This window comes from Colias philodice, chromosome 1, assembly GCF_061535455.1.
Source record: "Colias philodice isolate Cphi_HAF_F1 chromosome 1, ilColPhil1 Martin Lab GWU primary, whole genome shotgun sequence".
Classification (NCBI taxonomy): domain Eukaryota; kingdom Metazoa; phylum Arthropoda; class Insecta; order Lepidoptera; family Pieridae; genus Colias; species Colias philodice.
In genome coordinates, this window is record NC_143086.1 from 1,036,054 (window position 1) to 1,051,971 (window position 15,918).

Here is a 15,918-nt window from a genome sequence, read left to right on the forward strand (position 1 = left end):
CGAGCGCGGGAACGGCAGAACGATAAAATATACGAGTACTGAGTAGCGATAACTGGCCACAAGAGTTCGCGCCATGTTCGCGATAGCGCTCCCTATCGCTGTCGTGTTGGTGTGTGCCACCGCGAGGCAGCCCGGTAAGTGACAAAAAATTACTAAATATTGCAGAGCGATTTATTTTATGCTTGCGATTTTTTTTTAATTTATTTGTAATTTTTTTTGTGAACACCTGTTACACTTTGTTTATGAAGTTAGAACTTTTTTTATCTAAAAAAAATAAATAAAACGAGGTATAAGTACCTAACTATGTAATAGAGTATTTTTTACCACAAAAATGTAAATTATTTTTGTGTTATATTTATTGTGCCGAGGTTTTCCATTTTTATCATTGTCGTGAAAATAAACACGCCTCGGTCTTGCTTTTGCCCGTTGTTGCGAATAAAAGATTTTATATTTGTGTTTCTTAAAATTCTAATTTAGCGTAGATACCTATATTTAGAAATATATTTTTCAAGACAAAGATCGCATTTGGCATTTATTCTCTTATAAAAAAAAATATTTCCTATTGTAACTAGATAATATGAGAATATTTTAACTCACTATTTTTAATAAGAATTATAAATTTTCTATATGAAATTATAAATACAGTAATTATAAGTATGTATGTATATATTTAAATAAGCAATAAATTACAAGCGAATCCTATATTTCCATATGCGTTTCGAATTCATCACTGAATTTACACCTTTAAAATATTTAAATTACTTAACTACTTATTTCTTAAAATATTTCCAATAATAAAAATAACTACGTTAAAAAAAGCAAAACCTCCTCCTATTTTTTGAAGTCGGTTAAAAAACCATCCAATCGTATACTTAAAATTGAAATCATTGTCATACATGTCACTATAAAAATGAATTTTAAGTTATTTTTACCATATATGTACGTTTAAAAATAAATAAGAAACAAGCAAAGCAAAGTAAAGAATGCACCGCACAAGATAAATAAATTACTTTATGCAAGCCGGCGCATGAAAATATCGAGCATATAAACAAAAAGATAATTCATCTTTCATTATTAAAAATAAATTGAATCACAACTAAAATTGCCAATAAATAATTATATGAGAAAATAAGTATAAACTCCTGTCATGGCAAAAAACTACTTTTTCACCAAATTTTAACAGATATGCTTTAAAAATTAATATAAGTATGCTTTAAAAATTAATATATATAAATAATTATATCTGTTAAAATTATTTTCTTTCATAAATACTTAGGTACGGTATTGTTTATTCGGTAGTCCTTCTTAAAGCCAGATAAAAAAGTTTTTACCTACTTATGGTCAAGTCAAGTCCAATCTCGTGAACAATGTAGACAAGACCAAGACCTACCAACTAATTTAAAAAAAAACTTCAATATTATAATATTTGCCGTGGTTAACCATTAACTGAGCGCGCTATAAAAAAATAGACCGCAATCTAAAACATAATAAAATAAAATCCAAAACACAATATAGAAATTCTCGGAAAGTTAGTTAACGTCAGCCAAAATTCAATTAAACGTCGATACCGGAGAAATAAAAATGCCACAACTATTAAATTTGATACCAATAAATGGAAAAAGCGCGTAAAAGTAAACATTTATTTCTAAAATTGTTTGTGGTAGGAATTTTTATAAAAATATAGCAAGTATTTTATTTTAACTAAATTCCTACAACAATAATTATTATAATCCTATGATTACAAAATGGTAAAGTGCTATGCCTTTAACATAATTAAAATACAATTTTATTGCCTTTAAATCTTTATATAGCGACTTATAAGTTACTACCTATAATTATTGCAAATTCTATAGAAAAGTTCAAATAAATCACAGAAACAAGAAAACCTACATTCTGCATATCATGCTATAAAATACCTAAGAACACTTAAATAAAAATAAATAAAAACAGATACCTTGGTAATAGTCAAGTCTACTTCTTTTTACACCCCGTCAGAAAAGGACTGACCAATTTAAAAAAACATGCTTACAAAATAAGAACCCATATTAAAGTGAAAATCAGACAAGTGATATAATCCAAATGATACATGAAATCTCATCTAAAATATATAAGTAAATCCTCTTTGAAATTGTCAATACGTAATCTAGACTAGTCGTTTATGGTTAAAGTTCTAAGATACAACGGATGAGTCCTATCTACGATCTTCAAAGTTCTAGACTAGTATTGTTCTTGTTGTCTAGAATCTAAGATAATACAATAATTCTATCATACTTTACTTTTGATAAAAAATAAATACGTCACATGACATGAAAATTGCTGGAATTTTAATATATGCAAATAGATTTCCTACTTGAAAGGCACACGGTTACTTTATATTTTTAGACGATATTTGTTAATATGTAAAAGAGCAGACGCCGTCGCGTGTTTGTGCTAGTTATGCATGCATAAGATATGAATAATCAAGTTACTATGAAAGTTTCAAACAAGTTGTAGTTTATCGAAAAAACCCTATTCGACGACCTTAATCTTAATATTATTACTTATAAAGGCGAAAGTTTGTAAGGATGTATGGATGTATGGATGTATGGATGTTTGTTACTATTTCACGTAAAAACTACTGAACCGATTACAATGAAATTTAGCACACATATAGAGGGTAACTTGGATTAACACATAGGATAGGTTTTATCCCGGAAATCCCACGGGAACGGGAACTATGCGGGTTTTCCTTTGAAAACGCGGGCGAAGCCGCGGGCGGAAATCTAGTATACAATAAATGAAAGTATATTTGTATATAAATTAAAACATAATATATATAAGTATATTTGTTTTAATTCCATTACGATATGTTTAAATAATAAAACTAATTTCTATTAAGCCTTGAACACGCGAGTATCGTCACACAAATACTCCCGGAGGAGCTTTGCGAAAGCGTAATTGTTGAAAAGCATAAACCTTGACTTTGCATATTATTGTGAACTTGAATTTTTCATATCATTAAGCCAATTTAATGTTTTCGAAGAAAAATAATATAAAAAATAAGCCCTTCCTACAAAAAACTAATCGAACGCTACCTATAACATTTCAACGCAGAACTTAAAAATTCGTGTTAAACCACCTCGCAAATTTATAAAATTATAACCCTCCAGCAATCTTGGAAAGCAAAGATCAGCTTAGTACTGTATTATCTAAAGTAGTTTAAATTTCCATGCATATAAAATACGGGGTTCTTACTTTGCCAAAATAAAGTGTTTTCACTCATAGTCATCTGGCTTACCTACGACTATTTAATAAAAAGTATTCTATAATATAAAGATTAAATAAGAATTAATATAGAGGGGCATTGACCACAGGCTGAGAAACTTCAGTACCTAATAAATAATGATTCCCTAGTCAAATTACGAAAAAGTTAGAAAAAAACGAACAACTACAATGATAAATAACCTTAATTATTTTTTCTTATAATAAATAAATTATCTCCATACCGTTAAGTCATCATATGTATTTAAAATGAAAAGTAATATCTATCTCTTTAAAAAATAAATTCCTTAGTTTACATTGCAAACGAACTGTACATTTAAATCGTATTCACACAGCGCAGTAATTACTTGGAACTTTTAGAATAATGATTATAAAACCTAGCTAAATATAATAAACTAGCTTTCCGCCTGCGGCTTCGCCCGCGTTTTCAAAAAAAAAACCCGCATAGTTCCCGTTTCCGTGGGATTTCCGGGATAAAACCTAGCCTATGTCACTCAGAAATGATGTAGCTTTCCAACAGTGAAAGAATTTTTCAAATCTGCCAAGTAGTTTCGGAGCCTATTCAATTCATATAAACAAACAAACAAAAAATCAAACCTTTCCTCTTTATAATATTTGTATAGACAATGGCTTTCAGCATGATAAATATCGCTGCAAAGTTCAGACGTCAGATTAGAGTTTAAATTAACTCTTCGATAGAACTACAATGGAGCTTTCACCAAGGTCGCAATTTCTGATATTAATAGAACTTGAAGCTTTCAAAAGAGAAATGCAGTAAGCCCGTCACCCGTGTAAGCGTTCATTTCTTTTCTTTAGCGACAGCCTTTCCCCAGTGACATATTACGATGTTAGATTTAAGATGAAGAGACAATAAGTTGTTGAGTTAGTGCCGTGTCTTGTGAAGTTATAACTCTATATATTTATATTATATCTTAATGACGTAGTATGAACTTGAAAATAATTTTGAATAAGCAGCATAATACTGTAGCGGTTGTAATGCGGCTTAGCACTGATTTTTTTTTGAGTTTCATAATCTTGTATTTTATTCCTTTTAATTTTAAAATTCGGACGCTCGCGACGAAGAAGCTGTTTTAAATTTTTTTAGTCCACAGCTACCGGATGCTACCGGAGGACCCGTGTTGGAACTTAGATCTACTTGTCTTTATAATAGTAAATAGTTATTAATTAATGAGCTATTAGTTTTTACTCAAAAACCTGGACTTGTTAATTTCCGGAGATATCTGCATCTGCATTGGCGTTAGAACTTAAAATCGGTGAAACAAAACATAAAAATATTGAATTCAAATGAAACAAAATTATTAGATGTACCTAACTGAGTAACATGAAAAATCTATTATAAAACTAATCAAAACAAAAGATTTCTTTACAGAGGATTATAATTATTAGACACTAAAAATACAATATTTACTTTCAACAAACAACACCCATTATAAAAAAGTAAAAAAAATAAAGAAAACCCTAGAATTTTCTCGATAGAAAATCGCTTTTTAATTACAAAATGTTGGTTCTCGAGGCGTAAAAAGTATAAAAGCGAGGTACGGTAATTAAACAAAGATTAAAATTGATTCTCTTAGTATTAACCGATTATTTTTTCTCAGTGTCGTAATTATTACACCCACGGTGTGAATCTTCCAGTAATCCATCACGATTTTATGAGGATCCTACTGAATTAGGAGCTTTTACTCTTTTAAACACGCTTTAATCAGCTTCACCTGTATGTTTGTATGTAACTAAATTAAATAACCTAGTCCTTTGTAGGGTAAAGGAGTAGACTTAATTTTGACCCACTTTTAACGAACACAACTTATCAAGGACCGAGGCAACAATAGTTTAATTTATTAAAACGTGCGTTTTATAAACCTACATATTTTTTACCAAGGTCCAAAACCAGCACTTTTTTTTAATCAACATAATATGCTAATGCAAAAACAACATAAGTAGCTATAGACTTAGGAGTCAAGAACCACTGAGGATCCAACCAACTTCCTGCTGAGCTGTTGTTTATCTCAACACTTATTTTTAAATCCAGTCTTAAAGCTAGCAACTCCACTGTTCTCGGAGAAACTGGCTTACCCCTTAATAAGCTAGATTTTTATCAAGGTAATAACGTGTACTCGGGAACCTTAAAAATAGACTTCTTATTTCATTTAACTTTGCAGGATAATTTATTTCGTAATGCAATGTTGTAAAACAAACTAACAAAAGATGTCTGCAAAGTTCGTGAAACCTTTTATAAAATTATAAAGAAAACATTTACGTTAAGAAATCATATTATAACATGTAACACGAGTGCAAAATAAATTTTTAATTATGTAAATTAATAAGTTTGAATTAAATATTTTTTTGAAAACCGTTTAAAAATTAAATCGGTCCGCTCATGAGACATGAGCGACAAAGCCGCTAATTTAGCATAAGTTACTGTACAATAAAAGTATTCATTTTAAGTAACAGGTGCAACAATCATAGAGTAAGGTCATGTCATCAACTCTCTTATAATTATGCTTACAAATCGCTCATGAAACCAATATAAAGAGATCACGACCCAGCTACTCCCGCCGAACGAATCTTCAATATCTTCTCAAAAGTAATTAATCTTGTGTTATTAAAGAAAAATCCCTTAGAAAAGAAATCTAGACATCCATGGGAAAGCAATATCTTTATATTAAAAACCAGCTTTCCGCCCGCGGCTTCGCCCGCGTAGTCAAACCCATATAGTTCCCGTTCACATGGGATTTACGGGATAAAACCTATCCCATCTCCGTTGTCGGGTCTCAAACATTTCACTTAAATCGGAATAAGAGTAGCCTTTAAAATATACAAATACTTTCACATTAATAATATTAGTAGAAGAAGAGACAGAAAATAGAGTTACTTTCGTAATAAGCGTGATGATATAGCCATTTATCGATGGCCTTCCTCGATAAATGGGCTATCTAGCACCGAGAGAATTTTTCAAATCGGACCAGTAGTTCCCAAGATTAGCGCGTTCAAACAAACAAACAAACTCTTCACGTTTACAATATGAGTATAGATAGTTCATAAGTAGGGAAGTACGATCTCGTACCCAACGTTTATGAAGCATTCATGTCTTAATCCCGTTAACACTGAAGCTGGAATCTATTTAAGATGCATTCAATGAACGCCATTGTCAAGGTCATACAATTTTCTTGTAATTCAGACACCATCATGACACTCTTTGTGCGCATTTAATCATTTCCTAGAAAATGTGCCGGTTCAGCTCGCCAGTGATGAAAATGTAATTAAGTCAACTGAACATAAAATAGAGTTAAAATAAAGTGGTGTTAAATTTTCGCTTTTTTTTTGCTGCGTCCCTTTATGTTTAATACATACCTAACTGATGTGCATTTTCGTTAAAAAAGAGCGTGTGTGCCGAGCACACGTGTCAGAAGTGAAACTTCTTTGGCAAGATTCAAAGATACTAAAATCATCGCCTTAAGTGACGGTATTGTCATGACGCGATTTTACTCTCAACGCGCCTAAAGAAGTTTCACAGTTCACTTCAATAAATAATAACACACGTGAACCTGCGTGCACTTACTTTAAAGACTTTCTGTGGGTTTATGACCAGTTTTAAAAATGTTATTTCAAAGCGTAACTAACCTTTTTGCTAATGTCACGTTAAAGGTCGTTAAAGGTAATAAATACCTCAGATAAAAACACAAAGTGAATAATTAGGAAAGATATAAATTATTATCTATAAACGTAATGTTTGATATAGTACCAGAACTTGATTGGAACTTCTATCGAACTTGGATACTTATGTGAATACAAGCTTTAGTTATAAAATTTGCCGCAGATAAAATATAACATGTCATACCCAAAGATATTTATACTTACGTACTTCGATTAAATTACGGTCGGCTTAGGTTTTTCGACGAGGGCAATGAAAATCATATTTATCATCCGCTAAATGTATAAGTAAGAAGATTTTACTGCGCAATTGCTTGTCTGCGCTATTTGAGTTCCATGAATTTGAGCCGTTAAATAATAAATTTTCTCCTTATTCCCTAGTTCTGGTTTATTTCGTAATTGACAAACTGAATTTATCCGATATAGACGCGTTTGTACGAAATATATAAGTACAAACGCGTCTATATCGGATAGCCAGCATTAATTAGTTAGCCCTAGCTATAGCTAGGGTTAACTAATTAATGAACAATGAAGGGTATAATTATTATACTTCGATTCCATTAGAAGCTGTCTTTTCTAAAAACTACGAAATGTCCATATTTCATACAATTATACAAAGTGAGTAGTGAATAGGAACGCACGTTCATACATAACTTAATGTTACTCAAGTCTTACCGAGTAACATTTGCGAGATAAAAGATTCATCAAGATTGGTTGTAGTTTTATTCATTAAGACGATACACAAAAAAAAATCTACTGCTTGGCAGGCGGAGTCTAATAGCTCGCTATCGCGAACGCGGGTGTGCGCGAAGTCATTCTTGCAAACTCGCCGCGCTGCCGCGGGCCGACTCGGGACAAACATGTATGGAGTCGTCATACAGTTATAATATTCTTATACATATACATATTTAATTGTTGATTTATTGGTTTTATTTTCTTGCTTATAAACAAATAATCTTCTTTTTAACAACTACTTAGACATTATTAATAATTATTATTATTTCGTAATGTTTACTTTATTACAAAATAATACAGGTTATAAATAATCTTTAAAATAACAAAAAATATTGTTACTCTGAAAAAATGAAATGGTACTCAATAACGCGGACTACTGAATGGATTTAGATAGAATTTGATGCTGACGTAGATATTACGTCATGCCCAGAAATGAAAGGTAATATTTCTGAAAGAAGTTTTAAACCCTAATTATTCTTCTCAGTCAAAGTCAAGAGTGGAAGATATCACTAATATAGTAAAACTGATGCGAAACTACGAAACTACGAAAACGGATGTTAATTTGTATATTTTTTTGTTAGTAGTTACTTAATCACGTCAAGACTACATTACCAATTTTGATAAAATATAGCTAATTGCCTGGATTTACACATAGGATACTTTTTATCCGAACTGAACACTTCTGTGGGATAAGACAGGATTCACGATATAATCTAATTCCACGCGGGCAAAGCCGCGATCAGAATGATATTTTTTTAAATAAAAAAATTGTTTCAAAAAACACAAAATATATTGACGCATGTATTTATTTTTTGCACTCTATTATAATTGTAATTATTCATTACAAATAATCAAAATAAAATAGCCAGAACAAAGTTAGGCCCTGGTAGGGTAGGTAGGCAGGTACAGCAATGTGAGACGAACACTGGCTTATTTATACCAATAATAATGTATTATAAACATTAAATTAAGTTTACTTTCTAACAACAAAAATACATAATATTAGCTAATGTGAAAGCGAATCAACCAATCATCCCACAAAAATGAAATGTGCACACAAATATTCATCCAAATCGGTTCATGTCATTAGGAGGAGTGACTGCAGCGCCATCTTCCGGGCCCAATTGTGTTTCCAGATCACCCAGGAACTCAATTTAATATACATACTTACACAAAATTTTTCGAAATGAAAACTCACATTACTATGTAAATATGAATATAAACCTGTTTTATTACTAAGCAATTTCCCGCACAGGTGTAGTAAGTATAAATGAAATAAATATCAACATCAAATTCTTTATACAACATACTTATCTACCACCTTCTAAGAAATGTAATTCTTGAAATTATTTCGTATTTTTTTTAAATATAATACTACTCCAATGAGCTCCTGTTCCATATTATGTCCGCCATACTTCCACTAAGTTCACCATGATTTTTTATTTCTTTGCACTTTGTTGCTTTTTGCTAAAAATGGAATCATGCGATAAAACCAGTAGAGCTTTGATAACATACATTTTTGACTGAATAAAGGTACTTACGAAGGAGTGGATTCACATTGTGAACAATCAGTGGGTTTATTTTCCTTCTGGATTCCGGATTTCTGAACAGATTATTTATGCTATAAATGAAAAAATCTTACACATTCGTTATGTACTTAAAACAGGGGTACATATCAAACATCGTCTATAATACAATTATCATCAAATTTAAAATAAAACCAACTTACTTCATTAATTTGTTCCAATTGTAAGCATTCTTTTTCCTCCAACCTTTATGTTTCTTCTTCTTATTTTCTTTATTGTCCCCATTTGTCTTATCGTGTTGTCACCCTTTTTTACGATTGCGCGAGCGACACAAGTTCCCCGTGTGACGGCCGTAGCGGGAATGACTCGTGCAGCGATCGGGGTAGGAAGGTACAGGGCGGCTCTCGCTATATTGGCTGGTCGCGCGCTAATTTCAAGTATTTCTTGTTTATTTCAAAACCATCGCATATTTCAAAATTCTAACACGGTAGACGTATAGGTTGTATATTTTATAGTTAATATCCAAAAAGTCGTAACTTTACGTTTGTAATTTTGAAGATGCCAGAGATTAAAAAAAAATAACAATGATAACTTTGTATTTTTTTTCTATCGAGAAAATATCATGGAATCATGTTTCTAAAACGGTAGACGTATTGTGTTACTATTGAACTTTCTTGTCAAGAATTTTCATCACGACAACTTTAATAATATAAAAATTACGAAGGTTTGAAAAGGGCCGTAAATGTTAGAAAAATTAATTCATCACCTTAACGACGATGTTATTTGAACCGTGTAATAAAATTAACTTAGACTTTAAACACATATCAAATATAACTTTTAACTAGTGTTTCAAACTAAAAAGCAACAATTTCACTAAAATCACAAACAAGTTTGTATTCAATTCCAATTTTGGCCTGATTTGCATAGGTGTCATTAGCGTAAGTGAGATGTGAAATGAAATGTGTTATTTACTCATTAATACGTATAATATAACTAGTGGTCCGCCCCGGCTTCGCCCGTGGTACCTACATGTTTAAACTATCCTATCTCTCAAGTTGGATCGAACTGCACATGGTGTGCGAATTTTATTATAATCGGTTAAGTGGTTTAGGAGTCCATTGAGGACAAACATTGTGACACGAGATTTATATATATTATTAAGATAATAAATTTACATATTGGTGAAAACTGTTTCACACACAGCTTGTGGTTTATAAGTAAGACGATGACGGATGAAGGGAAAGATAACGCGTACGGGATTTACTTATACTATGTTGTACCACAGTTGTACGATGGACCAATAAGTCACCCGTAATACATGTATATTGTATTTCATATAACACTCAGGAATCACAAACAAATCCAACAGTGAGAGAATTCTTAAAGCGGCCTGTTCCAGCAATTCCTGATTAATTAAGCGTTCAAACAAGAAATAAACTCTTCAGCTTTATATTATAGCTTTGCCCCGCGTGTTTACCCACATTTCTCCGCTCCTATTGTTTTTAGCGTGATGATATATGTATAGTCTATAAGACTTCCTCAATAAGTATATCACTGAAAATATGTTTCAAATAGGACCGGTAATTTTTGAGATTAGCGCATTCAACCAAAAAAAAAGCAAATAATTTCTTCCGCATCATAATATTAGTATGGATTAAAATATATACGCATGAATGAATGGATAGTGGATATCGCATGGTGACGTGTTATTTTTATCAGTATAGATAACAATACGAATGGCAGTTTACGTCCCACGGGGTAGTTGTTATCTTTCGTTGTTTTAATGTAAACGCTTGCTATTTTAGTTTTCAGTAATTTACACAAAATTTACTCTGATTATATTGTTTGCAGCGATATAAGCAGACAGATAGGATACATAAGAAACAGATATTCTTGTAAAACGTAAAATTTTAATTAAACTAACTTTTTACTTTCAACTTTTTTGTGCACTTTTCATACATTTGATACAACGTCTCACATTTAATAATCATTATCTATAAGTAACTTATATATAAAACAAAGTCGCTTTCTCTGTCCCTATGTCCTTTGTATGCTTAAATCTTTAAAACAACGCAATAGATTTTGATGCGGTTTTTTTCAATAGATATAGTGATTCAAGGGAAAGGTTTTAGTATATAATTTAAGGTTTTAGACAAAGCGGGCGAAGCCGCGGGCCGTAAGCTAGTATACCTATATAATTCGATGGTGGACGTAAACAACGTAAATCGAAACTACCCGTGTTTGAAAATTGCACTGAAAATTAGCATCCTGATTAGTTGCATACTGCGTAATCTAAAACTCAAATATTTATTCACTCAACATGCAGCAATTACCTAGGTTTCATTGGTTTGCAATGAAATAGTCTTGATTATATTATAATATACTAGATTTCCGCCCGCGGCTTCGCCCGCGTTTGCAAAGGAAAACCCGCATAGTTCCCGTTCCCGTGGGATTTCCGGGATAAAAACTATCCTATGTGTTAATCCAAGTTACCCTCTATATGTGTGCTAAATTTCATTGTAATCGGTTCAGTAGTTTTTACGTGAAAGAGTAACAAACATCCATACATCCATACATCCATACATCCTTACAAACTTTCGCCTTTATAATATATATTAGATCGTATTTAAATCACAGATAGGTAGTATATAATATTATACGTAAGATACTTGTAATTTGAATGTTACAAATTATAATATGCTTTTTGATTAAGTTATTGCATTAACCTGTATATCTTGTATAACAAAAATAATTATTTATTTATATTTATTTAAAAATATTTATTAAGTTTATGTGTACGGTTGAACTATTGTATATTATGATAATACCTGTGCTTCGCGGTTTCACCTGCGTGGCTCCGCTCCTGTTGTTTTTAGACATATAGCCTATAGACTTCCTCGATAAATGGGCTATCTAACACCGAAAGAATTTTTCAAATCGGATTAGTACTTCCTGAGATTAGCGCGTTCAAACAAACAAACAAATTCTTCAGCTTTATAATATTACTAGCGGTCCGCCCCGGCTTCGCCCGTGGTACATGTTTACGTTTTCTCTACATAAGAACCATCCTCGTACTTCAAGGAATATAATAAAAAAAGAATTATCGAAATCGGTTCAGCCGTTCTCGAGTTATGCGCTTACCAACACATTTTGCGATTCATTTTTATATATAAGACTAGCGGTCCGCCCCGGCTTCGCCCGTGGTACATATTTACGTTTTCTCTACATAAAAACCATCCTCGTACTTCAAGGAATATAATAAAAATTCGATTGCGATTCATTTTTATATATAAGATTACAATAAAGATTACTAGCTTCTATGATGTAAAATAAAATCAAAATTCAATTCTCATTTACCACGCACATATTCGCAGGTGTCTGCTAATTTAGCAACAAAAACAGTCGTACCTATAAGAATTCTTAATATTTTATACATGACCAACAACGTTGTTAATTAAACCACTAGACTCAACCACATGAGTAGAAAGACGGAACTCAACGCTGAGGCTGAAGTAACTCGTTCTAATTCCCGCATTTTACGCTTTTTCATACCAATGTGAATGTTGATTGCTCTAAGCGATACTTCACAAAGCTTTGGTTGGGTTTATTAAAATAAGAGCGGTGACATTTTAAAGGGTTTATAAATTATTATTTTTTGCTGGATAAGCTGTGTGATATAAGCTTTATTAAGGCGGACACCAAAAAAACCTGACATATACATATGTATAAATTACAATATTTTTAACAGATAGGTAACTAAACCAACTTCAACTGACAGAACTAGGAAATACAAATGACACCAAGCGAAAGGCATCTTTCACATATCAATTATTAAAATTCGTTCACCAAATCAAAAATTCTGAGGTAATAAATACATATGCATAATATACACCTTTTTTGAAGTCGGTTAAAACATATTGAAAATCATGCTTGATTTGTTTATACGACCAAATAACAAATCAGCATAATGAATCGTTTAACATCAAACAACTATATAATAGTTGAAACGTAAGCACATTAAACCTCAATTCGTAATAATTAACAATAGTGTGTATGATTGAACGATCGGAAATCATCACGTTATTATGCGAAACAATAGAATCCACAGTCATGCCGCAATTTACAAATACGTTTATCCATTATTATATTAAACTAGCAGTCCGCCCCGGCTTCGCCCGTGGTACATATTAACGTTTTCTCTACGTAAGAACCATCCTCGTACTTCAAGGAATATAATAAAAAAAGAATTAACGAAATCGGTTCAGCCATTCTCAAGTTATGCGCTTACCAACACATTTTGGGATTCATTTTTATATTACTAGCGGTCCGCCCCGGCTTCGCCCGTGGTACATATTTACGTTTTCTCTACATAAAAACCATCCTCGTACTTCAAGGAATATAATAAAAAAAGAATTATCGAAATCGGTTCAGCCGTTCTCGAGTTATGCGCTTACCAACACATTTTGCGATTCATTTTTATATATAAAAGAAGATAGATTCAACCCGTAATGTGTAACTATTTTTATTTATTTTAAACAAAATATGTATGCCCTGCGGTTCACCCGTATTAATTATGCAGTAGGAGCATGGATGATGTTATAGTCTTCGATAAATGGACTATCCGTAATCCGACACATAATTATTCAATTCTAACTAGTAGTTTCTAAGATTAACGCGTTCTAATTAAATTTTCCTGTATCTGACATGTTTGTTCTATATAATATCGTATACAAGCGGTCCGCCCCGGCTTCGCCCGTGGTACATATTTACGTTTTCTCTACATAAGAACCATCCTCGTACTTCAAGGAATATAATAAAAAAAGAATTATCGAAATCGGTTCAGCCGTTCTCGAGTTATGCGCTTACCAACACATTTTGCGATTCATTTTTATATATAAAAGAATATAGATAACACTTAACAGCACAAAACCCGGTAATAGTAAACAGATGTAAACCTTTGTAAGCAAATTATTATTTTGACAGCTAACTAAAGTGCCGTGTTTAAACTAACAGCAACTAACAGCGCTCTTTTGATATAACCTACGGGTTACATAGTTAATGAGGCAAGATAACTAAATAATTTGCTGTTTACATTTCCTAATAGTTACTCGCTTGTTTTGATAATTTTATAACTTATAGAAATTGAAATGCTATTACTGTTATATGAAAAATAATTCATAAAATTTTTTCATGTATTATATGTATGTATACCTATATGATATTTTTTTTATTAAAAGACGTTATAGAATCTACTCCAATACTTTCAAAATATTCCATGTAAAAAAGTCTAAACGTTTCATTTATAATATCTTAATATAGATTTGAATTATTCGCTGAATATACTTACCATATTGTGTGAGACTGAATTAAAATGGATATTCTGATCCGACTTATTGAATTTGTCTTGAATATTTCTCTACCGTGGGTTGGCACGTGGAGCGTCTATTGTAGTGTACTGGACAACGGACTATAGTTACGCTATTTAAAAGATAAAAATAAAATATATAATATTCAGTCCATATTATATTAGAAAAGGGATTTTCGTTGTGAAATATAAATTATGTTACCACGTGTACAAATATAAAGCATATTTTTTTAATATTATTTAAAACTTGACAGACACAACAGTCTTGCTTACCAGGCTTTGATAACAATTAGTTTTGCTTTGTAATTTTTTGTTGAGAAAGCTAATCAAGCCTTCTTTGCAATTTACGGCAAAAAATATCAAAATAACTAAGAAGATCTAAAGTTAATTACTCCTTTTAAAAACACTCTTTAATTAAAGCAATAAAGAAAAGGAAAAACTTTAATTATTTACGCAAACATAAAAATAAAACGAGAACACCAACATTTACAGAATGCAAAGGTAATTATTATATTACTTTATAACGGTTTAGAAAAGATTTTTTTTATTTGAGAGTATTTGATAAAACTTTGATGCTTACGGCTTTCGTAGAATATAACAGTCATAAAAACAGATACGTAGTACCTAGGTATCCATACTTTAAAAGATCGTTAAGAAACGAGTGACATGATTATCCTAACTTTACTAATTAGAACAATTATTGACTACTTTTGAAATAAGTAATTACAACGAACGTGAAATACGACTCAATCTTGTAAACAATTTAGCTATAGAATTCCCATCATCTAAAACAATATAGTTCAAGAACTTAAAATTTATTTAAAATAGGTAATTACAATGAACATGAAGTACAACTCAATCCAGTAAATAATTTAGTTACAGAAGTTGTCCTATCATTTAAAACAATAGTAGAACGTAACTCGTATCACGAACTAGCCCACAACAACTTATCAGTTTCAGTTTCCATCGAGAGTTTCATGTAAAAGTGATCCAATTTCTAGAAAGTGCTGGAACCGTCGGAGCTAAAAAGCAACAAAGCGTAGTGACCGAGTGCTTTGACATTCAGTGCGACGTAACTGCGCTACGCTTTTGAACTGTTTTTTAGTTTATTTCTACATGTTACCTTGTGGTAACAGCGACTTGAAGTTTTAAACGTTTCGCTGAAACTGTTCGTGAATTTATGCTGTAGGTATCAGTTGCAGACTTCAGTATTTAAGTCGTTTGTACTACTGAATATTATTTTGAAGATTTTGCTGCTACAAAATTGTACCTATACAATAATTCTGAGTTTTATATCTTTGAGACGATTATCGTTTATACAATCTACGAATTTAAAATAACTCTCTTTTCATCGTTGGT

General features: G+C 31.6%; 1 protein-coding gene and 1 long non-coding RNA gene across 4 annotated transcripts in view; one reads left to right on the forward strand and one right to left on the reverse strand.

Annotated features, from left to right (window-relative positions):
* Positions 1-15,918, forward strand: part of LOC149490957 (uncharacterized) — a 74,287-nt gene continuing 58,369 nt past the window's right edge. For all 3 annotated transcript variants that reach the window (XM_089696244.1, XM_089696262.1, XM_089696253.1), the window contains exon 1: positions 1-134. In XM_089696244.1, the coding sequence (XP_089552370.1) occupies positions 74-134 (61 nt within the window). In that variant the 5' untranslated portion in view covers positions 1-73. The remainder of the gene's footprint in view (positions 135-15,918) is intronic.
* Positions 8,467-9,928, reverse strand: LOC149490958 (uncharacterized). The gene is made up of 3 exons (XR_016316029.1): positions 9,398-9,928; positions 9,210-9,271; positions 8,467-9,135 (listed from the first exon to the last, which is right to left on the reverse strand). It is a non-coding gene; the product is annotated as an uncharacterized LOC149490958 (long non-coding RNA).